The sequence below is a fragment of the Vipera ursinii genome (assembly GCF_947247035.1).
Source record: "Vipera ursinii genome assembly, chromosome: Z".
NCBI classification, from domain to species: Eukaryota; Metazoa; Chordata; class Lepidosauria; order Squamata; family Viperidae; genus Vipera; species Vipera ursinii.
The window spans coordinates 94672521-94698076 of NC_139517.1; the positions used below are offsets into that span (position 1 = coordinate 94672521).

The 25556-nt window shown below is 36.4% G+C and overlaps 1 protein-coding gene across 1 annotated transcript in view; it reads left to right on the plus strand.

Moving 5' to 3' along the window:
* Window positions 1-25556, plus strand: part of AGMO (alkylglycerol monooxygenase) — a 178056-nt gene that overhangs the window by 105566 nt on the left and 46934 nt on the right. The window contains exon 12 of the mRNA XM_083376950.1: window positions 139-244. Coding sequence (XP_083233076.1) covers window positions 139-244 — 106 coding nt within the window. The remainder of the gene's footprint in view (window positions 1-138; window positions 245-25556) is intronic.

The window sequence follows — 25556 nt, forward strand, 5'->3', positions numbered from 1 at the left end:
CTTTCCAACTTTTAGAAAGGTTGCATAGGGCAACATATGGCTTTGTGTATCTCTGTTATTTATGTTTGTAAAATAAACTGTGTAACCAATTAAAGAGCCAATTAATTTTGGTCATTTTAAAATTGCAATTATTTTTAGACCTGAAGCTGCTTTCTTGGAATCTGTACGTTGCTCTGTTTTCCTTGCTCTTCAGAAGCTTGGTTATTTGGAAGTACGTTCTGCGCTTTTATCAACTATGTTTGAGGTAAGAAAAGTTGTTTTATTATAGAGCTACATATATTGATGTCCATATAGCACACTTATTTCATAAAAGTAACAGTATTCTGCTATTTTGATATGATCTACATGCATTTATACATGGATTTATTTTATTTTACAAGCTTAGAAAAGAATAGTTATTCTGAAACAGATATTAAAATTTAAGTAGAAAATGCATAAATATAATTTATGTCTACCAAATTACTCTTTGTAAAATAATTATTTAAAATATTATTTATATCATTTATTTATTCATACTTCCAAAATTTGTAATTATGTTCACACATCTTAAATTAGCACAATTGTTGATTTAGATATTAAATATTTAGATATTAAATATTTGAGCTAATCAGTACATAAAATTATTGGTTTCATATGCAGTTTTTTATATATATTCATGAATACACATGTGCATTTTTTTTCTGTAGTTCTCCCTCAGCATTGTATTTAGTATTTATTTATTCATTCCATATTGCTTTCCTTCCAAAGAATATATTGAGAATGTTAAAAGACAGTACTGTTTGTAAGACTCTGCTTAAAAAAATATGAGACATATAAAATATATAGAAAAATATGAAAGTATGGCTGGAGGCATCAGGAGACCTGAGAGAATGCAAATAACTTTATGCACTCTTTCTGTATATCTGTCTCATAAGCTTCTTTTTGCCAATACAGGTAGTCCTTAACATAGGTTCCTTAGCAACCATTCAAAATTATGATGGAAAACCCCCCCCAAAAAAAAAACAGAAATACATCTCAGATTCAGAGTTCCGATGACCAAACCTTCATAGTCACATGACTGAATTTTGGATGCTCAGCAACCAGCCCATGTTTGCATCCATTTGTATTGCCCTGTGGTGAAGTGACCACGATTTAGGATGTTTGTGCTGGAAACCACTGCTTATTTCCATTTTCTGGCAAAAAAAACCCACAACAAACAATGGGTTTGCTTAAGGATTGCTGCACTTACTTAACGACCGTGACAAAAAATGTAAAAAAAAATAGGCAAAGTCATGTGGTGACCCACTTTACAACTGTCATAACGTACAACCAAAACTGTGGTTCAGTTACAGTTGTATGTTGAAGAGTACCTGTAGGCACTTTACCTAGTGTCTCTGTTGCTTTGTATCTTCTACAGCCCTTTTTGTCTGCTTTCATTCCCAACAGTTACCTTGGCACTTTACTCCTCTGAGTCTTCAACTCTTTGCCCTTTGCTTCCTTTCCACAAGTTATTCCCCACCCCCTGCAGATAATTCCTGGCTGCTGTTTTCTCCTTCCTCATAGGATTTTAAGCTGAGCCAGTTATTCCATTAATAATAAAAAATAAGTTTCGGAGTGCAATCATTGATGCATTGTAAAACCCAATGCAACTTAAACTTTAAACTTAATATTTCTGAATTTAGAAAAGAAGTTCCTTACACATTGCCCCTACCCTCACGGTATCTATGGAGGAGGGATTGAAGGCAATTATAGAAAGATGAAAAGAGAAAGCGATAGGGAAAAAAAACTGCCTTAAAGATTGAATGCTTGTGGAGATTATCCTAAAGGTGCTTTTCAAAAGTTAACTGGACTTTCCTGTTTTTTTTTCTTTGAAAATGTTTTGCTTTTTATCCAAGAGGCTTCTTTAGTTCAGAATTGAACTTCAGAACTGAAGAAGTTTCTTCGATGAAAAGCGAAACATTTTCAAAGAAAAATAAAAACCAAGAAAGTACAGTTGCCTTCTGAAAAGCATCTTTGGGGCCTTAAAGGTTGAATATAAAAAGTTTTGGTTACATTTATTGAAAGAAACCAAAGATGGACATCTTGCAAGCCACATGTACAGCTCCTTTTTATGACTTCCAGATCCCCTCCCCCCAAATACTGATTTGCACAAATAGTTTTGTGCAAATTTGGAGAACTCCCAGTGTTCAAAACTTTTGAAAATCTTCTCTCTGATGATTCTTTAAGTGACCACCAGATGCCTCAGTGGCCTTTTCTCTCAACAAACTACTATCTTGTTGCCTACTCACAATTGCCTATTCTTGTTTAAATAAACACAAGCCATACTGTTGATAGTATACACGCTAACAAATAAAGCTGGACCCATAAACTAGTATGATATATCTTTTCAATAAGATGATGACCCAAGTGGTAAAAATATCCTTTGGAGCTATTGCTTTCCACGTCATTGGGACAGAGTCATTACCAATTCTATCTTAGTTACGTTAGCTACATTACCATCCGCTACAGATGATGATGTAGAGTTCCAAATGCTGTGGCCAATTTACCGTAAAATTGTTCTGCAGTTCTGGTGGGGCAGCCAAGTTAGAGCTTTTAAAATATCCATGCTGAAGCTCAACACCCACTGTTTGGAAGCTGATCATTATTTTTCTTCTGTCTCCTGATCTGAACAAAAGAAAGACTTCTGGAATTAATTAGAAATGTCTACTCTTGATGAGATTTGCACGTGAGTTTGCAATTGTGAGGCTTTGATAATGTCAGCCAACAGCTGCAGCTTCAGGCGGTAAAATCAAGAGACAGATTTTTCCCTGGGCTTAATTACAATCAGAAAGTATATATTTGAGGGAGACCAAAACAAGTCAGGTTGGACACTGTCAAGTATTATCAATGAAGATGAGACTTAAACATCTGTTTCTTCATAGAAAAGTAAACAAAACATTTATTGTTAGGACCCTCTTGGTTGCGAGACTTTATCCAGCAGTTGTATATAACTGGAAATTATGAAATTTTCTCTAGTACTTGCTACAAAAGAAACATCTGGCACTCTTTATGTCATTCGTACTTGACAACTCAAGGCAATAATTTGTGTACAATTTGGAATGCAGTTTTTCCTAGATAGTGTTAACAATATGATGCTAACCCTTTTCCTGATACAAGAATGAGGATTTAAAAGTATATCAGCTGTTTTATTTAAATAACTAAAACTTCATAGAAACCACTTTAATTACAAATTGTCATATACAGGGTTTAAATCCTATTCTTTTACAATTTTCTTGAAAAAGAAAATATATTTACATTTGTAATCTAAAAAGGATATTTTACAAACCTATTTCACCTGTAAATATGAGCTTAACTATGTCCCAAAACCAGGATCCACTGCTTATTAAGATATTGTTAATAAGAAGTAAAAAAAATCTGCAAACAGAATCAGACCTCCAGACTCACATCCATATCTGTATATCTGATGTTTTTTTAATAGCTTCAGAATGATATTAGACTTGCTTATGTATGTATATACATATACATATTGTTTATATGTATGCCACTTTTATAATTTTTGCAAATAACTCAAGGCAACATAGCTTCCTTCTCCTGTTTTCCCCACAGCAATAACAACCCTGAGAGCTGGACTGGGCTGAGGGTGACTAGCACTCTCAGACTAGAGTGGCCCTTAAATTCAGGGTCTGTGGCTTGCTACCCTCTTGCCTTGACTATCCTGTAGATCAAATTAAAGATAAAGGTAAAGGTTCCCCCGCACATGCATGCTAGTTGATTCCGACTCTAGGGGCTGGTGCTCATCTCCGTTTCAAAGCTGAAGAGCCAGCGCTTATCCGAAGACGTCTCCGTGGTCATGTGGCTGGCATGACTGGACGCCAAAGGTGCACAGAATGCTGTTACCTTCCCACCGTAGTGGTCCCTATTTTTCTACTTCCATTTTTACGTGCTTTCGAACTGCTAGGTTGGCAGAAGCTGGGATAAGTAACAGGTGCTCACTCTGTTACGCGGCACTCGGGATTCAACCCATCAAACTGCCGACCTTCTGCGTCCCTATGTAGATCAAATTGGTTGTCTCTATATTAGTGTTAGGGACGTGGTGGCTCAGTGGGTTAGGATGCTGAGCCTGTTGATCCGAAGGTCAGCAGTTTGGCAGGTCGAATGCCAACCTAGCAGTTCAAAAGCATGTAAAAATGCAAGTAGAAAAATAGGGACCACTACGGTGGGAAGGTAACAGCATTCCATGCGCCTTTGGCATCCAGTCATGCCGGCCACATGACCACGGAAACGTCCTTGGACAAGCGCTGGCACTTCGGCTTTGAAACAGAGATGAGCACCGGCCTCTAGAGTCGGAAACGACTAGCATGCATGTGCGGGGGAAACCTTTACCTTTTGATATTAGTGTTATTATTACTATATGTATTCAACTAATTATTTCAAAATAGATATTTTAGATATATAGCAAATTATGGAAATTTAAATCTTCAAATCAAACTGGCATCAAAGATGCAAGTAATATGATCTCTGAAGGACTGAAATGTGGGTGAATTAGGTGGAATTCTGAATCACCTTACTTCTGACATGAAAATAAGAGGGGAAAAAAACTATTTCAACGTTATTGTGAAAGCTTTCAGACTAGAGTAAAGTAGTTTAAATGTTGCAATAACTAGAGTACTGTCATGACAACAGTATAACAGAAGTCTGCCCTTGGGCTGTGCAAACCTTTCAACAAGCAGATTGCTGCACTGGATTCACTTCTCAAAGCCTCGGATATTTGCTTTGCTAAGTATTGCAACTTGAAAGTCTTCTGTAAATATAGAGGCACCAAGGAAATCTTGGGCGGACTCTGTACAAATCCTTTGAGCCACTATAGCTAGTTTGCAGCTTTGGGGAATTGATGCACAAGGCTAAACAAAACATTTCATTGTATGACTTGCACGGGCATACTAAATTTAACCCAATTCAATAATACAAGAAAATAAAAATGATAGTTGGATCAATTTTAGCAGATATATTTGAAAATACAAGGTTTTCACTGAGCATCATAAAAATCTATTCATGATTTTTAATGATTCAGTAGAACTGAATTAATAAAACCAGATTTTATAGTGGTTGCATTCTATATATTAAAGATAACACGTAATTTAGCTCAGACAACACTAGACAGACATTAAGTACTAACTGTTCCATGATGCTTTTAATATATATGTCACAGTATAATCATTATTGTAAAGCAATCAGTTCCTAACATTTGAAGAAAGTTTTAATAGTTTTGTACATGATAAATAGCATTGTACCGCATAAAGCAGCTGACTTAATTGCATCAAGTTTATTTCATAAATGTTCTAAGACTTCAATATGCCATATATATATATTAATACTTCAATCAGTCATATATTATGACTGTTGCACAATGCTTTCTCAGACAGCAGATACTGAGAAGTATGTAAACATCATTTAAGAAGAGAGAGTTTTGTGTTCTATGAGTCCTATATTTCCTAATCTGGCCTATTATTTTCATTGTAGAATTCTGCTGCAGTGGGGCAATGTTAAATAAACTGCTAATCTAATCAGGTTTTGGATATGGAAATAAAAAGGAATCATCTCATTCTTTGCTTCATGCAGCAAATATATTACATTTCTTGGATAATTCCATTAACTTCCTGATTTATATGTATTTACCATAAGTTATGTGTATCAGAGAAGTCAGGTAGAAAGTTTGCCAAATATTTCTACAAGAGCTCGCCTCATAGCATTCCATCATTTTGACTTGCACTCATAGAAAAGATGGAATGTAGGACCATTTCCCATGTTTGCTTTTGATATGGCAAGGCTGTAAAGAAATTATATAATCATAATAAGTATTATACTGGTTTACCTAGGGTTTTATATTTCTATTCGTCTCTATTCCTCCAGTTCAGTCTAGCAAACTGGGCATGCTGCAGATCCTGTCAGAAAATCACTGTCAACTGGGAGGGACTAGAAGATGGGCTTTTTCTACCGTAGCCCCTGCTTTGTGGAATATTAGAATGCCCCAATGTTTCAAAAGTTTTAAAAACTTGCCTGTGTCCCTGAGCCTGGGGCTGTGAATGTGATGAGGGCCCTATTTTTTGGCTTTACTCTTGATTGATTAACTATCTTGGCTGCTTATGTATTTATTTTTGAATGTTTTAATTGTTTTCAATTGTTTTAACTTTATAATTTTAGAATTGTGAGCTGCCCAGAATCACTTGACTGAGATGAGAAGCTATAGAAATTGAATCAATTAATTATTTAATTATGAGTATTTCTCCAAAGATGGAGCGTACAATGTCTTTTATCTTGTTATTTGTCAAATTGTATACAGTATAATTTAAAACACCATGAGGTTGCTTGCAAATTAATTGTCGCAACTGAAAAGTTAATGATGAAAAATAATTGATTACTTTGCCATATCAAATGTGAACTGTTTGGAGGGAGAGAATCTTATTAACTCTTTTAAGACACAATATTTTCAGTCCTGAGTTCTAATTTTTTTAGAAGTAAACTGTTGTTTGAAGCTTAAGAATATAGAAATGAATTATTCACAACAGGATTTTATTTCCCAGTTTTTCCCCCATGATAAAATCTAGTAATAGATGAGTAGGATTCAAATCCTTTTAGTTGAGGTATTATGTGATATAAAACCAAACACAATAGAATAGCACTCAACTATGAAGAGATTGTTTCTCATTTTTCCTCCCTAACTACTAAATATAAATTGCACTGACTTTCTTTTTCTTCTGAATTGTTTATTTTGATGGTGTAATTTATACTAACATTCATACAACATCCTAGTAGCTTTTGATGCTTTATTCAGAGTTTTATGTTGATTCCATGATTGATGAACTTCAGAAAGATGGGAAGTGATGAATGTACTGTTCTATGAAATAGTTAGTAGCTATTTTGTTTTCCAAAATCCTATTTAAATATAAATATTTTATTTTATCTTGCAATTGTTTTGTTCTTATTTATTTTATCTTGCAACTTTTTTGTTTTTATTTATTCAACTTCATTGTACTCTATTTTTATAGTTTTCTTTTAAATAATTTCAAATTTTCACTGCATGTTGGAACAATTGAAAAGTATGTTAAACTAAAAAATAGAAATTTAACAGTTTCTCTATCTTAAATGAATTACAGATTGCAAATTTATTTCTTGTATTCGAACTTTCTATCCATGTTTTATGCAAAACAAAATCCTGAAATAGATAAATAATACCTGTTATTCTTCATACGTCCGAGGACGTCCCCGTGGTCATGTGGCCGGCATGACTAGACACCAAAGGCGCACGGAACGCTGTTACCTTCCCACCGTAGTGGTCCCTATTTATCTACTTGCATTTTTACGTGCTTTTGAACTGCTAGGTTGGCAGAAGCTGGGACGAGTAACAGGTGCTCACTCTGTTATGCGGCACTCGGGATTCGACCCGTCAAGCTGCCAACCTTCTGATCAACAAGCTCAGCATCCTAACCCACTGAGCCACCGTGTCCTGATGTCAAGGGAAGGAGGATATAAAAAGCAATCACCCTAATCTGAAGGACATTGAATGCCACCCAGGATTTCAAGAAGTATATAAACTCATTTGGACCATCTACCATAATGGCTCATAGATTTCAATGATTTCTTAAAATTCCTTGAGGAATTCCCATGCTCTCTAGCAGACAACTCTGGTGAAACACCAGTAATGGGAGAAAAGCTGAGTACTGAATCAAATTGCTTCTGAGCAGCCTCATTCTGTTTTTGGCTGATCCTAATTTCTACTTTGGTTTATTGATGCTAAATAATTAGACTTAAGTAGTCTTTGCAAAGAATGACAAAAAAATATTTTCCTCAGTCATAGGCATGCGTTCAAGTCTACACCAAGGTATCAAGGGAGGTAAAGTGTCTTTCATTTTTGTCTTTATTGTATCTGCAAGGCATTATCACAGCAGCCTTTTTTAATCCCCTGAGAAAAATCAACAAGATCTTCACCCTGGCTGCTATTACGAATGTCTACAGTATTTGCCAGTAAACTCTCAGATTTCCAGAATCTTAATTCTCCATGGATAGTATGAATAGCATAGGTGACACCTGAAGTATCTTGACATATAACCCGAACTCCTGCCCTATAAACTCTAAGGGATTGTATAGAATGCTTTCTAGGTTCTATTCTGCCACTTATGAAGTTGTCTGTACTGGCTTCTTTGTGAGGACAAGGGTCAATGTCACCACCTGGATCTGGGAAATTCTCACTGCCATTCAACATTGGTATTCTAAAAAAAATCCTCCTCAAAATGGGGATTTAAATCAGTTTCCAATCATCCCTTTTGGAGAAAAACTGTTGAGACAGTGTTGATGGATGGAAAATCCTGGATGAAGTGGATTATCAGAATTCAGTTAGGGACAGCATTGGTCTCTCTCCTTGTTGACTAGGTAACCTAGTTTAGTAACAAAATGTTCAGAAATTATATTGAATCAAGCTTGGAGAACAAACCACAGCCAAAATCTAAAACTCGAACTACAAGTATTTTTTATTAGTTTAGGGGAGAGTATATGTTTTCTTGTACCTTTAGATCAGGGGTCTCTAACCCGCTGTCCATGGACCGGTACCGGGCCACAGCATGCCAGCAACTGGTCCTCACAAACAAACAAAGCCCCATCTGTGGGATGCAGGCAGCACACAAAACCATGCACTGTCTGGTCTGTGGAAAAACCTCTCTCCATGGAACCAGTCCCTGGTGCCCAAAAGGTTGGAGACCTATGCTTTAGATAGTTCAGCTGCTTTTGAAACCATTGACCATGATGTTCCATTGGATTGCCTTATGGAATAGGGTTTGGGCAGAGATGTTACACTCTTTCCTTAGTGGCCTAGTTCAGCCAATGGTAGTGAGTGAGAAGACATAGTATAATAGTTCTTTGGAGGTTCCACAAAGGAGAATCCTCTTTCCCTGATTTTCTCTATGAAGTCAGTTAACAACTTGGGGTGCTTTATCATCAGGTTATGGATGATGTTCAACCTTAAATGCCACCCTATATTATAGGGGAAATGATATGGGTGCCCATTCTCTCTGCTCAGAGCTGTCAGGATCTGAGAAGGACAGTACAAGCTGAAGCTAAACCCAGACAATTTATATTGTTTGTCCATAAAATCTCTAGATGGTATGAGTTGATACGGGCATTTTCTAAACCACATCTTTTGTTCAGAATAGAAGTAGTAGAGGAAAGTCCCTACTATCTACCCTAGCCCACTCCAATGAATCCCCTTCAGAACTGAACAATTGCTTTCATAGCATCCCCCTGGAAGAAAATATACACTCACAAAAGAGCATTCATCAATAGTTTCTAAAAAAAGAGACACATACCTGTGACAGGAAGAAAAATATTTCAGACTTCCTTAGGGAATATAGGTGAATATTGGTAATAGGAGATTAAGTTCTTAGGGGAACAGAAACTATAGCCTGCAGACCAGGCAGTCAATCTAGGGAGGTATATAGTCTTCCTGGAGCAAAAATCAAAGATGTAACTGAGTACCTTACTAAAATAATCAACCCCACAGATTACTATTCCTTTCTTCTTCTACATGTGGGGACCAATGACACAACAATGAATCTGAAAAAAATAAGGAGATTATTAATAGCTGGGGAAGAAAATTAAAGAATTAGGAGCACAAGTAGTTTTTTCATCTAAACTTCCAACAAAAGGCCAACAACCAATGAGGGAGCAAAGGATTTTAGAAATGAACCACTGGCTTAAAAACTGGTGTCAACTTGAATTAGAAATTCAAGTAAATGAAGGCAGGTATGATATTGTTGCCATTATGGAAACTTGGTTGGATGAAACCCACAAATGGAACATACAGCTAGAGTGATTTAAATTATTTAAAAGAAACAGATCAAATAAAAGGAGGTGGAGTTGCACTATATATAAGAAATAACTACATCTCTATAGAGATAGAACACAACAAGGATGAAAACTGTCTTGAATGCATTTGGGTCAATATAAAAGGGGGGTAAAATGACTTTGCCATAGGTGTATACTATAGAGCACTTAACCAATCAGAGGAAATAAATGAAGATTTGCTAGTCAGTTAACTAAGGTATGTAGGAAGCACATCACAATAGTAATGGGGGACTTTAACTACCCTGACATCAACTGGGAGACAAACTCTGCACCAAGTGGAAGATCAAACAGGTTCCTGACAAACCTAGCAGACAACTTTGTTTTCCAAAAAGTAGAGAAGGGAACTAGGGGATCAGCCATATTGAACCTTTTTTATTGAAAAGTTTTATAAAAGTTACAATATTATCCCATCCCCAACCCACCCCTAAACCCCCCTCCCCTCCCCCACTTCCCAAAGCTGATTACCGGGTTACAAATATATAATAATCATAATCTAACTAACATTAACCAACTATATAAATAACCAAATACATAATGCACTATAAAGTGTAATCCCAACTGAGAATTAATCAAGTACTTTTGATCTTTTGCACAAATATGAGTTTCTTGTAAGCAAACAATATCATTTTTATGTTGCTTCAGGTAGTGAAATACTTTCTTTTTTGTGGTGTATTTAAGCCATTAACATTCCATGTCAAAAACCTTATCGCCATTCTTAGCGACCTGGAGCCTCTGGAACACCACCTGAAAATCCGCAGTTGGTCTCTTCGGTCGCGCTCCTCCCAGCGGCTCTGTAGTAATAGGGCCTTGTATCATAGGCCCAGAGTCCATCTTCTGTTTCAGTTGCTCCTTTTCTTTCTGTTTATGCGCAGCACATGTCATTCTCTGTTCTTTTGGATCATCCTTTAACAGTAAACTCTGTTCAGTAGATTCAGCCAATTGAGCCTCTCCAACAAACTGTGATGTTGCCCCTTCAACTTGTTGTTTATCTTCCAAAGTCTCTTCTGTTCTTTTAAGTAATGGAGATGGTGGTGAACCTGCTTTCAGGACATAGGTATAAAAATCTTTTGCCTTTGCAATCGTATTAAGTCTATATCGTGTCCCTGCATAGTTTGCCACTATTCCAATAGGTATCTCCCATCTGAACTGAATCTGTCAGTTTTTAAGCTCATCAGACAAAAAACCAAAATCCTTCCTTTTTTTCAACATTTTAGGAGGTATTTCTTTCAAAATTATAATATCTTGACCTGCAATTTGAAATCTCTGTTGATAGAAGGCCTGGATGGTTGCATTTTGAAGTGACCTCTTAGAAAAATAAATCACCACATCTCTAGGTAAATTTTTCTGCCTCGCAATCCAGGAATTGACCCTGAAATTTTATCGACCTCCCTTGATAGTGCCTTAGGATCCCATCCCCAGATGAGAGCTATAACTTTGATCACCTCCTCCTGTAAATCCGCTCGAGGGTTTTCTTTCAACCCCCTTATTCTCAAAGCAAATTCCATGTCTCTATATTGTGAAATAATCACCTCATCCTCAGTTTTATCAATTTTATTTTCTGCTTTAGCAATTCTATTTTCAAGTTTTTCACTATTTTCCACAACCTCATCCACATGATCATCTAAACGTTCAATATGTGCAGCCAGCCCTTGAAGTGCAAGCAAAATGTCTTCTCTCATCTCTCTATTTTTACACTCAAGAAGATCAGCCACCTCTTCCTTTATTTGTTGAGCCGTTTGTTGTGCCTGAAGCTTCAAAGCATCCTGCAGGTCTTTAACTGTAACTGCTGGTGGTGGAGGAGAGGGTGGAGGGGATCTGGGCTTTGAAGTGGATTGCATTGCAGGCTGTGTTACGGGAGAGGAAATTAAAGTTTTAAAAACAACAGGAATTGCCTGCCGTCTTGAAGCCATTTTCCAACTTGCTACAATTCACTTTCTCTTATCACTTTCACTTTCCCTTTGCACTTCAGAATAAAAATAAAATCCCAAAAAAAAGAAAAAGAAGAAAAAGAGGAACCTTTAAAAAAATCTTTAAAACTCTAAAATCCAATGTATTGTTTAGACTTTAACAGAATCTTCACACTTTATTCTTTCAAAAAAAAAATTCGGTGCCATCTTTTCTCTTTCAAAGTCAAATTTGTGTATGGGGAAGATTAGAGCACCTCGAGTTAAAGTTTTAAATACTTGCAAATTTACTCCTCCTGGTCAGCTCTGTCTGCTTTAAGATCAATCATAAATCACTATAATCCGCAGATGTGGATGCAGTGTCTGGCTTCGTCCCTGCTTCAGAGCAAAGGCATCCTTGACTCGGAGAAAGCCTCGGGCTCCATGGGAGCTCTCACCCTCCGACCCCCAGATAATTATGGGAGGTCTTGGGGAGCTCTACCACTACCTGAGGAGAGCTCACCTCCCCCTCTTTTCCCAAGGGGGAAGTTTACAAGCCACGGGAGAGCTGATTGTCACCGTCTCCACAGATCTAACGAAGCCTCAGGACGGGCGGCCAGAGAAAAGCCGCCATTCGGCGTGGCATTGCCACCGGAAGTCCAGCCATATTGAACTTAATCCTCACTAACAGAGATGAAATGATAGAAGGTGTTCAACTAACAGGAACCTTGGGGGGAGTGATCATGCAATATTGAAATTCAACATTATGCAAGCACAAGCAATACAACATAGTCAAACTAGAGTCTTGGACTTTATGAGAGCTAATTTTAATAAACTTAGAGTTTGGAAAGGATTCTATGGATGAGAATCCTCAAGGGGAAAACAACAAGCTTGAAAATTTTTGAAAAGTGAAATTATAAAAGCCCAGTCTAGCACAATACCAATGAAGAAGAAAAATAACAGCTCTGAAAACAAACCAGCATGGCTACATAAAGAACTGTTTGATAAACTGAAAGATAAAAAAGATAAGTACAAAAAAAATGGAAAGAGGGACATGTAATTATGGCAGAATATAAGCAGATAGCCCAAATCTGCAAAGATGAAGTCAGGAAAGCAATGGCTCAGAATGAACAAAGACTTGCAATAAAAGTTAAAGATGTCAAGGAAACAGTAAATTCACTAAAGAGAGAAGATGGCAAGGAAGTAACAGGCAGTAGAGAGAAAGCAGAGCTGCTTAACTCATTCCTTGCATCAGTCTTCACACAAAAAGAAACTAGCCCAACCTATCAAAAACATAATTATAAAAGACAGACTAGAAATAAAAATTAAAATAAGCAAGAAAATAGTAAGTGAATACTTGTCTGACCTTGATGAATATACAGTAAATCACTGGATTACATTCCAGAGTTCTGAAGGAGCTGGCAGATGTTATCTCAAAAACATTGTATCATATTTTTAAAATTTTGAAGCACTGGGGAACTACCAGAGGATTGGAAAAGAGCTGATGTGGTTCCCATCTTCAAAAAAGGGGAGAAAAACAGACTCAGGAAACTACAGACTGATTAGCCTAAAATCAATATCTGGGAACAACAACAACAACAACAACAGCAATAATAATAATAATAATATATTAAAAAAACTGAACTATGAATATCTAGAAACATGATCATGGTTTGGCATGATCAGTTTTTAACAAATCCATGCTGGCTACTAGTTATAATAGCCAACATGCATTTGTTAAAAACTGATCATGCCAAACCAATCTTATTTTATTCTTTGACAAAGTGACTAAATTAGTAGTCCAGTGAAATGCTGTGGACATAGTATATTTAGCAAGGCATTTAACAAAGTAGAACACAATTTTGTTCTTCTGGTCCCATTGCTCTTCAACATCTTCATCAACGATTTGGACGAGGGGATAGATGGGGAACTCATCAGATTTGCAGAAGACACCAAGCTGGCAGGAATAGCCAACACTCCAGAAGACAGGCTTAAGATACAGGAGGATCTGGACAGACTTGAACACTGGGCGCTATCTAACAAAATGAAATTCAATGGTGAAAAAAGTAAGTTTCTACATTTAGGCAAGAAAAACCAAATTTACAGGTATAGTATAGGGAGTACCTTGCTCAATAGTAGTAACTGTGAGAGGGATCTCAGAGTCCTAGTGGACAATCACTTAAATATGAGCCAGCAGTGTGCTGCAGCTGCCAAATAAGCCAACACAGTGCTAGGCTGCATTAACACAGGGATAGAATCAAGATCACGTGAAGTATTAATACCACTTTACAATGCCTTGGTAAGGCCACACTTCGATTACTGCATCCAGTTTTGGTCACCAAGATGTAAAAAAGATGTTGAGACTCTAGAAAGAGTACAGAGAAGAGCAACAAAGATGATTAGGGGACTGGAGGCTAAAACATATAAGGAACAGTTGCTGGAATTGGGTATGTCTAGTTTAATGAAGAGAAGGACGAGGGGGAGGATGATAGCAGAGTTGCAATATCTCAGGGTCTGCCACAAAGAAGAGAGAGTCAAGCTATTCTGCAAAGCACCTGAAGGCAGGACAAGAAGCAATAGATGGAAACTAATCAAGGAAAGAAGCAACCTAGAACTAAGGAGAAACTTCCTGACAGTTAGAACAATATTTAAATATTTGAAAAGCAATGTGGCGGCTGCATTGGTCAATAATTCAATAACATACAAATATCTTTAGTACAGATCTCATTAAATGTTTCCTCTCTTTTCCCCTTAGAATTTACTGTCTCATATTTAAATTAATACAATTCTTAATATATTGATTAAATAAAAAATAACTCTTACATTTATCAATAATTTTTAGTTTATACATATCCTAGTTGGTGGAGCAGTGGGCTAATGCCTCCTTAAGTAACACCAGCTGCCTGCAATTAGTGCAGGTTCGCATCCCACCAGGCTCAAGGTTGACTCAGCCTTCCATCCTTCCGAGGTAGGTAAAATGAGGACCCAGATTGTTGGGAGCAATTAAGCTGACTTTGTAATAATGCTGCTGGGGTGTGTGTGAAAGCCCTAATAAGCAGGCATATACATAGAATGAAGGCTACTGCTACTGCTAAGCTTGTAAGCCGCCCTGAGTATTTGGAGAAGGGCGGGATATAAATGGAATTAAAATAAATAAATAAATAAATAAATAGTTGTTTTAACATTCAATCTTTTTTTCTGGTTAATTTTTCCCAATTTTTAGTTTCCCATTAATATTTATATTTAACATTTGATATTTATTATTTCCAAGTTTTAAATAACCCCAATTTCCTTCATCATAATTTATCACAAGATCTAATGTTCAGGATACACATCTTATCTATTTGAGTTCTCACTATCTTACATCAGCTAATTAGTAATACAATATAATATTGTTATTTTCTGTTAATTTCCAGATATCTTTAGTAACCAAAAGTCCTCCTATTTCAACATTTAATACTTTCTGTCTTTTTCTCTTAATATCTATTATCTCATATTTAAGCTAATAATTTTTATTATTACTGCTAAATAAAAACATATTTATTACATTCATCGATAGATTTTAGCTTATATATCTATATCATCTATCTATCTATCATCTATCTATCTATCTATCTATCTATCTATCTATCTATCTATCTATCTATCTATCTTACCTTTACATTTAACCTTTATAAGCAAATCAATGTTCAAATTTAACTATTAATATTTATACTTCTAAGTTATATCTGACCAAAGTTTTTGTTACCTCATCTCATAACAATATTTAGTATTCAAAGTACACATCTTATCTATTAGAGTATATTCTATTTTAATTCTCACGAGTAAATCAAAATCCTATTTTTTCAGTCTTATTGTAGCTTTCTTTCTTTGCCAAATTGTCTTCCATGTCTATGCGTTTGAACCATCAAATAAATCTCCCTGTGTTGTTATGTGGATTGTTTGATATTAAAAAAAAAATCTTGTCACCATTTTTTTGAAAGGACTAACAACTCATCTCTCTATTTTTCCATCTTGACGTAGTTGTCCTGAACTGTTTATCTTCTCTTCAGTCAGTTCTTCTTCCTGATCCTCGGGTTCCTTCTGATTTATGTAGAAAATCTTTTCCTTTTCCCATATTGTCAGTCTCTTTTCTGGGTTTTCTATTGACTGTATTTGTTGATCAGTTGAATCTTCTGTCATAATCTTTAATTGTTCCACCTTTTCTGTTATATTCTGTGAGGTTAGTTTTAATCAAAGTTTGAGTTCGTATATCTGGGCTGACATCTAGTTCTTCTCTGTAACCTCTTATTTCACCAGTAGCAGTAAGGATAGCTTGATGAATTGCTTCCAACATAGAGAGGATCTGTTCCTGATCTTCATCCATATTCTCTTAGTAGTGTATTAGATTTAAAGCTTTACAATCAGAGAATGCAAAAAAAGATTTTGTCGCTGGATAAGGAGCACAGCTGGGCTTCTCACAGCTGATGTCTGAATGTTACATAAGTCTTATCTATTGTCTGGACTGCTGGCCAAGTCTCTTTTAAGCAATAACAAATTGTAGTATCAGGTTTAGCCACAATATGTCGCCCCTACCATTTAAATTTTTCTTTTAAATCCAAAGTTTTTTTTTAAAAAAAATTCAATTCTGCTTCTTTTTTATAAGGAAAAACACCAATCTTAAGTAAGCATAGAAAATCTTTTAGTCCACAAACTTTAAAAATTAGAATTCCAGTTAGGATCAAGTTATTCTTTCAATGTTTTAAACTCCCCTGGATGGTCAGTCACCACTGTTTCTAGAGGGAGGGATAAAGTCTACCTTCCCTCTCCACAGGGGGGAAAGTACTTTGAGCAGCTTATGCAGGTAAAATAAATAGTTAGGATTTAAGAGAGGTAGATCTCACCTAGTCTCATCCATGCTGCTTTAAAATTGCCTTTTGACCCTTTCCAGGGTCCCCCAGCAAAGTGAAACTTGATATGGAAGATGGAGCACACCTTCCAGACATCCATGGCAGCCACGTCGGCCAACTGGAAGTCTTTAATATGATTAATTTAATCTGATTAGACTAACTTCCAGGTGAATATGGAAGTTGATTTCATAGATGAACTGATCTGGATCCATGTAGGTCAGATATGTCAAACTCAATGTCACGTGATGTGTCGTGACATATCATGATCTTTTTCCATTGCTGGCAATGAGGTGGGCACAGTTTTGGCATGATGCATCCGGCCCATGGGCCAGCAGTTTGACACCCCTGATGTAGGTCTTTTAGAGCTGACAATCAGCTACTTGGATCATACCCAGAAGTCAAATGATAACTATTGCAACTCAGAGATATATGAACCATTTGAAAGCATGCTTTACAAAGTGAAAAATCCTTAGGAAGCTGAAGTACTGTGTCGTTTTAATTTGATAGACTCACTTCCACAGGTTCCCTAAGTCCTCTTCAATAGAAATAACAGCCTGGAGTTTAACTTTTGAAAGGCACTAAATGTTGATGAAGATTCTCAGTCATCCAGATAGAGTTGTCCAGAAGTTGAGTCAGGGGCCTTATTTTTCTTGGTTTGAAATATTTTGCTTCTCAGCTTTTAGCTTTTTGAGACTGAGAAAGTTGATTACAGGGACCCTGGCACATATGTCACCCAGTGTTACTTTTTTTGTGGTAATTCTTTTGTATATTGTAAGCAAATATATGAAAGCCAGTTTGGTGTATTGGTTAAGAGTCTAGGATAGAAACCAGGAGACTGAATTGTAGTTCTATCTTGAGCATGAAGTCTGCTGGGTGACTTAGGCCCAGTCACTCACTCTCAGCCTGAGAAACCAAGCAATGGCAAACGACTCCCAAAATCTTGCCAAGGAGATTCTATCTAAATTAAGTAAAATATTGTTAAGCTGTCAGTCAGGTGTGATTATTGTGAGTGTGTCCAAACCTGAGCAAGGCGGAATGCAGAACGCAAATTATTTACTACTGATTAAGCTTAAAACTGCAGACATCAAAGGTAAAATAATATCAGTAATTTATGGTGTAATGAATTCTTACCTGGCAATTGGTAATCAAAGTCCATTTAAAAGGTACTGTTGGCCTGAGATTAAAATGATTTGGCAGAAATTTGGCCTATTATATATTCTCAGAGCCAGTCAAGCAACAATGCTGGCAGTTTTAACAGGATTTCTATTCCAGGAGACAACTTTCTGTCCAAGGTAGCATACGAGTGACTAAATATTTTCCAGTGGAATCTGGGCACTGTAAAAATTTCCGGAACTAAGTGAAAGATTGCGGAGCTTGCTAAATGTTTTCCCCTCTTTGCATACCAATGTGATGATGAAATATTTCCAGCTGTAGGATAGTGAAAGGCAGTAAATTGAAATAAATCATTTTTCATTGGATTATTTTAGTGGTAAAATTTAAATAGCATTGTATTACTACTAATCAACAATACCTTTCCTCTCTTCTAATTACAATATTCTGACAAGATAATAATATACTTCTACTTTCCAATTATCTTTTAAAGAAAATAGCAGCAAAGAACATCAGATCTATTTCCATCAAACCAACAAGCCTCATACCAAACCAGTTGGAAATGGAAATTTCTTCTTACAAAATCAGTTAAAGACTTTTTTTTATTTGCTTATCTTCCCATCAGGCATTCTTGGAATTGTTTTACAAATGGGAAGTCTGTTCTTTTGACCAGGTGTTTTAAATATAGAGCCACTTGCACTACCAATAAAAACTTAAAAACATTTATGATGCATATCTTTTGGGCTAAGTAAGAATCAGCAGTTAATGTCAGCCTGCTCTCATGCTTCATTTACAGTTGGGACTCTGTAAACTATAAACTTTTTTCTTTCTTTTACTATAATTTAATTTAGCACACTTGGAAAACATACTGTAGCTGTGTTATGATTTAGCTTAAATGATGCAACACTGTGTTCCAGTTACTTGTTAGGAGACTCCAGGTGTATAAGCTTCCTGTTTCAGAAGTTGCATGGTATATGGCAGTACTTATTGAGAAATCCACAAGTGAATGAGTGGGTACAGGCAATTAAACTGCACCTACTTTGGACAAAAAATGAGACTTTAACATTTCTTTAAAGTGGAATGAATAAGATGTTAATTTAATGAATGGATGCTTGTGTACCATGATTTGCAGATCATATGAACTAAATATACTGCATTTTAAAAAAATTTAGAAGACAGCATGATGAATTGAATACACTAATATTGTACTGATCAGATTCACATATCATAATGTGGTTAGCTGGCTTTGTCTTAGTGAGTTTGTATGAACCAGATATTTTGCTTTGGAAATAGATTTCAGATTTAATGTTATTTGTGATCCAAGATATTTTGGAAGGTCAACCTATATCAGTGATGGTGAACCTTTTAGAGACTGAGTGCCCAAACTGCAACCCAAAACCCACTTATTTATCGCAAAGTGCCAACACAGCAATTTAACCTGAATACTGAGGTTTTAGTGTAGAAGAAACCCAACTCATATAGTAACATCTTTTGTCTTAAAAGAAGAACACAATAACAAAGCTTTCAATGATACAAACAACTTTTTTTGAAAGGTAAAAGTTTGCATTTGGCATGCTTTTGAACAATTAATGTGATTTTTGTTGCTGTATGCATGCTGATAATTTGTCTAACCTTGGATCATACTTTGTAAGTTTGCGAGCAACACATGCAGCACTCAGGTCATCTGTTAGTCTGTTTCTGGTGTCAGATTTGATATAATTCAAAGCTGAAAACAGCTGCTCACAAGCATAAGATGATCCAAACAAAGTAAGGAAAGCAATCCCAAGTGCTTTCATTGACTTAAAATTATTTGGCAGAGAATTCCACACTTTAAGGATTTCATTTTCAGAACTAACTGTGCTGTCCTTTGCCATCCTTATTTTTGCAGGATTGCTCTCAATAAGAGCAAGGCATGCTTTGGCTCCATTTTTGCCAGAAAGGGGCTTGGGAAATGGCTTTTCCTGGCAAAAACAAGCCTCTGAGCTCTGATGCTGGCAGAGTGGGGCAGCGGAGGCCAGAGCAGACCCTTCACTGTCTCCCCTCACTGCAACTATAATTAATATGAGTAAGTTGCTAAGTGTCCAAATTTTGATCATGTGACTGTGGGAATCCCGCAACACTTGTAAGTATGAAAAAGAGTCTCCTCCAATTTACTGTAAGAACAACCCTGTGAGATGGGTTAGGCAGAGAGAGAAAGTGACTGGCCCAAAGTCAACCAGGGGACTTTCAGGCCTAAGACAGGACTGTAATGCATAGTCTCTTGGTTTCCATTCTTCTAGACTTAACCAGAAGTCCAAATTATACAATGTGTAAATGTATACATGTTTTTTACTTGATTTTATTTATTTCATATATATACAATTAGCTCTCAACTTACAACAGTTTGTTTAATGACCATTTGAAGTTACATCAGCACTGAAAAAAGTGACTTATGACTCTTTTTCATACTTACAAGTGTTGCGGGATTCCCACAGTCACATGATCAAAATTTGGACACTTAGCAACTTACTCATATTAATGATAGTTGCAGTGTCCCTGGGTCATGTGATCACCTTTTGCAACCTTCTGACAAGCAAAGTCAATGGGGAAGCCAGATTCACTTTAAAACCTGTTATTAACAACAGCTTCCATGATTCACTTAACAACTATGAGAAGAAAGGTCATAAAATGGAGCAAAATTCACTTAACAACTGTTTCACTTAGCAACCAAGGTTTTGAGCTCGTCTACAGTTTGTGAGTATGTGTGTGTTTGTGTGTGTATTAGTAGTTCAGATAATTAGTATCCAATATGAATGAGGGGAAATATATGTGTCTCAAGATAATGTTGCAAGATCAATTTTGGGTCGATCACTTGGGACCACAGGTATACTCCTCCAGAAGAATCTCTGATCCTGGTGACTAACTCAGATTCAATCTTGCAGTATCCAGTACACTTATTTTGATAGCATGCTTTATGCTTTATGAGATGTCACCATGTTAACATAGGGATGGCAAGCTGAAATTTTCAGTTGTTACTGATTGTGACTCTCATCATCATTTTCTATGGTTAATGGTTGCTGGAATTCAATATATGACCATATTTTATTCATATTTATTCTTAGAGGTCCAATGTACATCCAATTTAAAGGCAGTACTTAAGTAAAAGAATAACAGAGTTAGAATGGACCTTGGATGTTTTCTAGTCCAACCAGGAAAACCTACACCATTTCAAACAGTTGTCCAGTCTCTTCTTTTTTTTTATTGAAAAGTTTTAAGATACAATTTTCCTTTAAAAAATCCCCCCTTCCCCCTCCCTCCTCCCCCCCTACCTCCCCCCCTCCCCCCTCCCCCCCGACTTCCCAGAGCTAAATACAAGGTATATATATAAAAAGCAATCATAAACAATCATATACTAACAACTATAAACTCTAAAATCCATCACTCTCTAGCTTATATAGGATAAAACAAGCCTTAGTAATATTGAATATGTATAAAAAGAAACTAAAATAAGAAAAGAAAAAAAAACGAAAGAAGACTTATTCAAATGCTACATAAAACTTCTTAACCCTATACTTGTTCTGGATAAACTCAATCCATTTTCTCCATTCCATAATATAGCGTTCTTGCGAATGATCTTTCAAATAGGCCGAAATCTTCGCCATCTCTGCCAGGTCGGAAACCTTTAAAGTCCACTCTTCTATGGTCGGCAGTTCCTCTTTATTCCAATATTGGCCTATCAAAAGTCTTGCTGCCGTAATTAAGTTCAACATCAACTTGGTGTCCACAACTGTAGCGTCTGCAATTATTCCCAACAAAAAAAGTTGCGGACAAAACTTTATCCTCTGTTTAAAAATCTTCTGCATATTCCACCAGACTTTTATCCAAAAAGCCTTAACCTTCTTACATGTCCACCATATGTGAAAATATGTTGCATCTTCATCACCGCACCTCCAACATTTAGGCTGATAATTCGGATACATACTTGCAAGCTTTTTAGGATCTAAATGCCATCTATAAAACATTTTGTAAAAGTTCTCTCTTAAATTTTGAGCTTGAGTAAATTTTACGTTCCTGACCCAAATCTTTTCCCACGTGTCCATTGTGATAACTTCCTGGATATTTTGGGCCCATTTTATCATACAATCCTTAACAAGCTCTGTTTCTGAGTCAATCTCTATCAATGCAAGATATATCCGTTTGATATGTGCTGGTCCCTGATTTCTAATTTGCCTTATCAAATTTTCATCAGTCATTGTAAATCCATTTTTCTGGTCTTCTTTCCACCTGGCCCGTAACTGAGTATATTGAAACCAATTTTGAACAACCTTCTCTTCTCGCAAGAGGCTATATGATTTCAAACACCAAACATTTCTTTCCAAACTGAGGATCTCCTTGTACGTAGTCACATCATGTTTGAAGCCAGCATGTATATTTTCTATTGCGTGTTTTGGAATTGCCCACAATGGTATCTTGCAACTTAACTTATGTCTATACTTCTTCCAAACTCTCAGCAATGCCTGTCTTAAAATATGCACCCTAAACACGTTGTCTACCTTCTTATCATACAACAAATATGCATGCCAGCCAAACAACAAATCATGGCCCTCAAGATTTAATAACCTCCCTTGCGTCAAATTAATCCAATCACTTATTCCTACTAATGCAGCAGCTTCATAATATAATTTAAAATTAGGCAATTTAAGGCCACCTCTCTCACGAGTATCCTGCATAATCTTAAGTTTAACTCGTGGCTTTTTCCCTGCCCAGACAAATTTATTGATACCTCGCTGCCATTCCTCCAAATTAGAATCTTTCTTAAGAATCGGTATCATTTGAAATAAAAATAAAAATTTAGGCAGGACATTCATTTTTACTGCTGCAATCCGTCCCAACAAAGACAATTGCAATTTTTCCCAACTCTCCAATTCTTTTTGAATTTTCCCCCATAGTTTTTCATAATTATTTTTATATAGCTTTGTATTAGAGGGCGACAAAATCACCCCCAAATATTTAACCCTTTTAACAATCTCAAATCCAGTTAGTCCTTCTAAGAGAGCCTTTTGCGAAGCTGTCATATTTCTGGCCAAAATTTTGGTTTTCTGTGTATTAACTTTAAATCCAGAAACCTTCCCATATTGTGTTATTATCTCCATCAGGTCCACAACAGAGTTCTCTGGCTGGGTCACTGTAACAACCAGATCGTCTGCGAATGCTCTCAATCTGTAGTCCTGATCTCCAATTTGTATCCCCTTAATTTTTTCCGAATTCCGAATTTTAACCAATAATATCTCTAATGTTAACACAAATAACAAGGGCGATAACGGACACCCTTGCCTTGTGCCCTTCTCAATATTACATGCTTCTGTCAAGCTATTATTAACTATAATTCGGGCAGTTTGTTTTTGATATAATGCCCTAATCGGTTGTAAAAATTTTTCCCCAAAATCCATTTTATCTAAAACTTTCAACAAAAATTTCCAATTCAATTGATCAAAAGCTTTTTCAGCATCTAAAAAAATTAGCACCGCAGCGATCTGGTTGTTCCTTTCCAAAAACTCTAACACATCAACTGTATGCCTCACATTATTTTTCATTTGCCTACCACTAATAAACCCCGTTTGATCCCCATGAATCACCTGTTGCAGAACCCTCATCAGTCTATTAGCCAAAACCTTAGCAAATATCTTGTAATCTGTATTTAAAAGCGATATCGGTCTATAATTTTTAACTTGAGTAGCATCTTGGTCTTCCTTCGGAATCAAAGAAATAAAAGCTGTTCTCCAAGACGGTGGCACCTTTCCACCCCTCTGGATTGTCTGGAACAGTTCCTTTAACGGTTTTATCATCTCTAATTGTAAATTTTTGTAATAGGCCGCAGTCAAGCCATCCGTACCTGGTGCTTTATCCACCTTCAATTCCTTAATTGCTGTGAAAATTTCTTCTTCTGTAATCAGTTGATTAATCCCCTCTTTTTGTACTTGCGTAAGAACCGGGATGCTAGCATTCTCCAAATATATATCAATATCTTTTTCATTAATTTCCTCTTTAGCATATAATTTCGAATAGAAATCCACAAAAGCATCCTTAATAAGGTTCTGTTGAAACACAACCCTTCCTTCATACTCAATCTTATCTATATTAGAAGCCCTTTGTTTTTTCCTCAATCTATAAGCTAACCATCTGCCTGGTTTATTGGCGTTGCAAAAAGTATTATGCCTAGCAAACCGCAGATTGGTCGCCACTTGATCAGCCATTAATTTATCAAATTGTCCTCTTAACAGTCTAATAGCCTCCTTGGTCTTCACATCCTCTGAGTTCAAGATCAAAGCCTTTTCTTTTTCCTTTATTTCATTCTCCAGTTCTTTCCTTCTAGTTTCCACTGCACGTCTATGTTTATTATTCATATATATCAACACCCCTCTCATATAGGCCTTGCTAGCATCCCAAACCATATCCATAGAGGTATCCTTATTCATGTTAATCTCAAAAAAATCCTTCATCCGCTGTTTGCATTCTTCCACATTTCTCTGATTTCTAAACAAATTCTCATTTACGCGCCACGAGCGCCTGTCTCTTTTCTCCTTATCAATCTCTAACCAAACTGGACTGTGATCAGAGATAGTTCTTGCACATATCTTCACCTTTTTAGTCCTCAAAAAAAAAATCATTAGTCAGCAAAATAAAATCAATCCTCGAAAAAGATTGATGTCTATCAGAATAAAAAGTATAATCCTTCTCCTGCAAATGTCTCTCATGCCAAATATCTCGCAATTCCAGGTCATCCTTCATTTCAAAAAAAGATTTAGGCAATCTAGCATGACTTGGAATGCGCTTGAAAACTCCAGCCTTGTCCAACTGTACATCCAAAACACCATTCCAGTCCCCCATAAAAATAAAAGATTTATAATCCAACTGGGTAAGCTTTGTGTGAAGTAAACTAAAAAAGTCATCTTGTTGTTGATTAGGTGCATATAATCCAACTAAAAGCGTCTTTTTACCTTCTAACAGCAGCTCAATCATAACATATCTTCCATGCTTATCTGCTTCAATTAAGTCTGCTGTTAAGGCACTTTTAACATAAACAACCACTCCATTTTTCTTGTTCTCTGCAGAAGCAACAAATTGCGTACCCAACCTCGAATTCGATAAATACTTTTGATCCAAAACTCTAATATGTGTTTCTTGCAAACATATAACATCTATCTTAAATTGTTTTAAATATTGAAAAACTTTCTTCCTCTTCTGTGGTGAATTTAGTCCATTAACGTTCCAAGTTAAGAATTTAGTTGCCATGCATATCCTCCCAAAGCTCTTGGAGCACAGCTTTGATAGGACTATCTTCTTTAGGCCGTGCTCCTCCCACTGCTTGGCTATGAGTACGTTGTGAAGATTCTGAAGACTTTTGCTGGTCTTGTTCTTTTATTTTCTTTGCTCGTTTTAAAGCAGCACGCGTTACCCTTTGCTCTCTAGGATCATCCAAAGAAGTTATAGCTTGATCTCCTCCAGCACCATTTTCCTCTGTTTCATCCTCTTGATGTTCTCCTTCTCCAGATCCCTTTGCAACTTCCAGAAGTGTTAATGGGGTTGCTTTTAAAACATTATTGTAGAAATCACGCGCTTGCTTCACAGTAATCAGCCGATACCTTTTACCTTCATACATCACCATCAGCCCGTCTGGAATCTCCCATCTGAACCTTATATCTCGTTGCTTGAGCTGTTGCACAAGAAATGTAAAGTCCTTCCTTCTCCTTAAAATCTTTGGAGGGATTTCTTTTAAAACCAAGACTTCTTGATCAGCAATCACAACTTTAGTATCATAGGC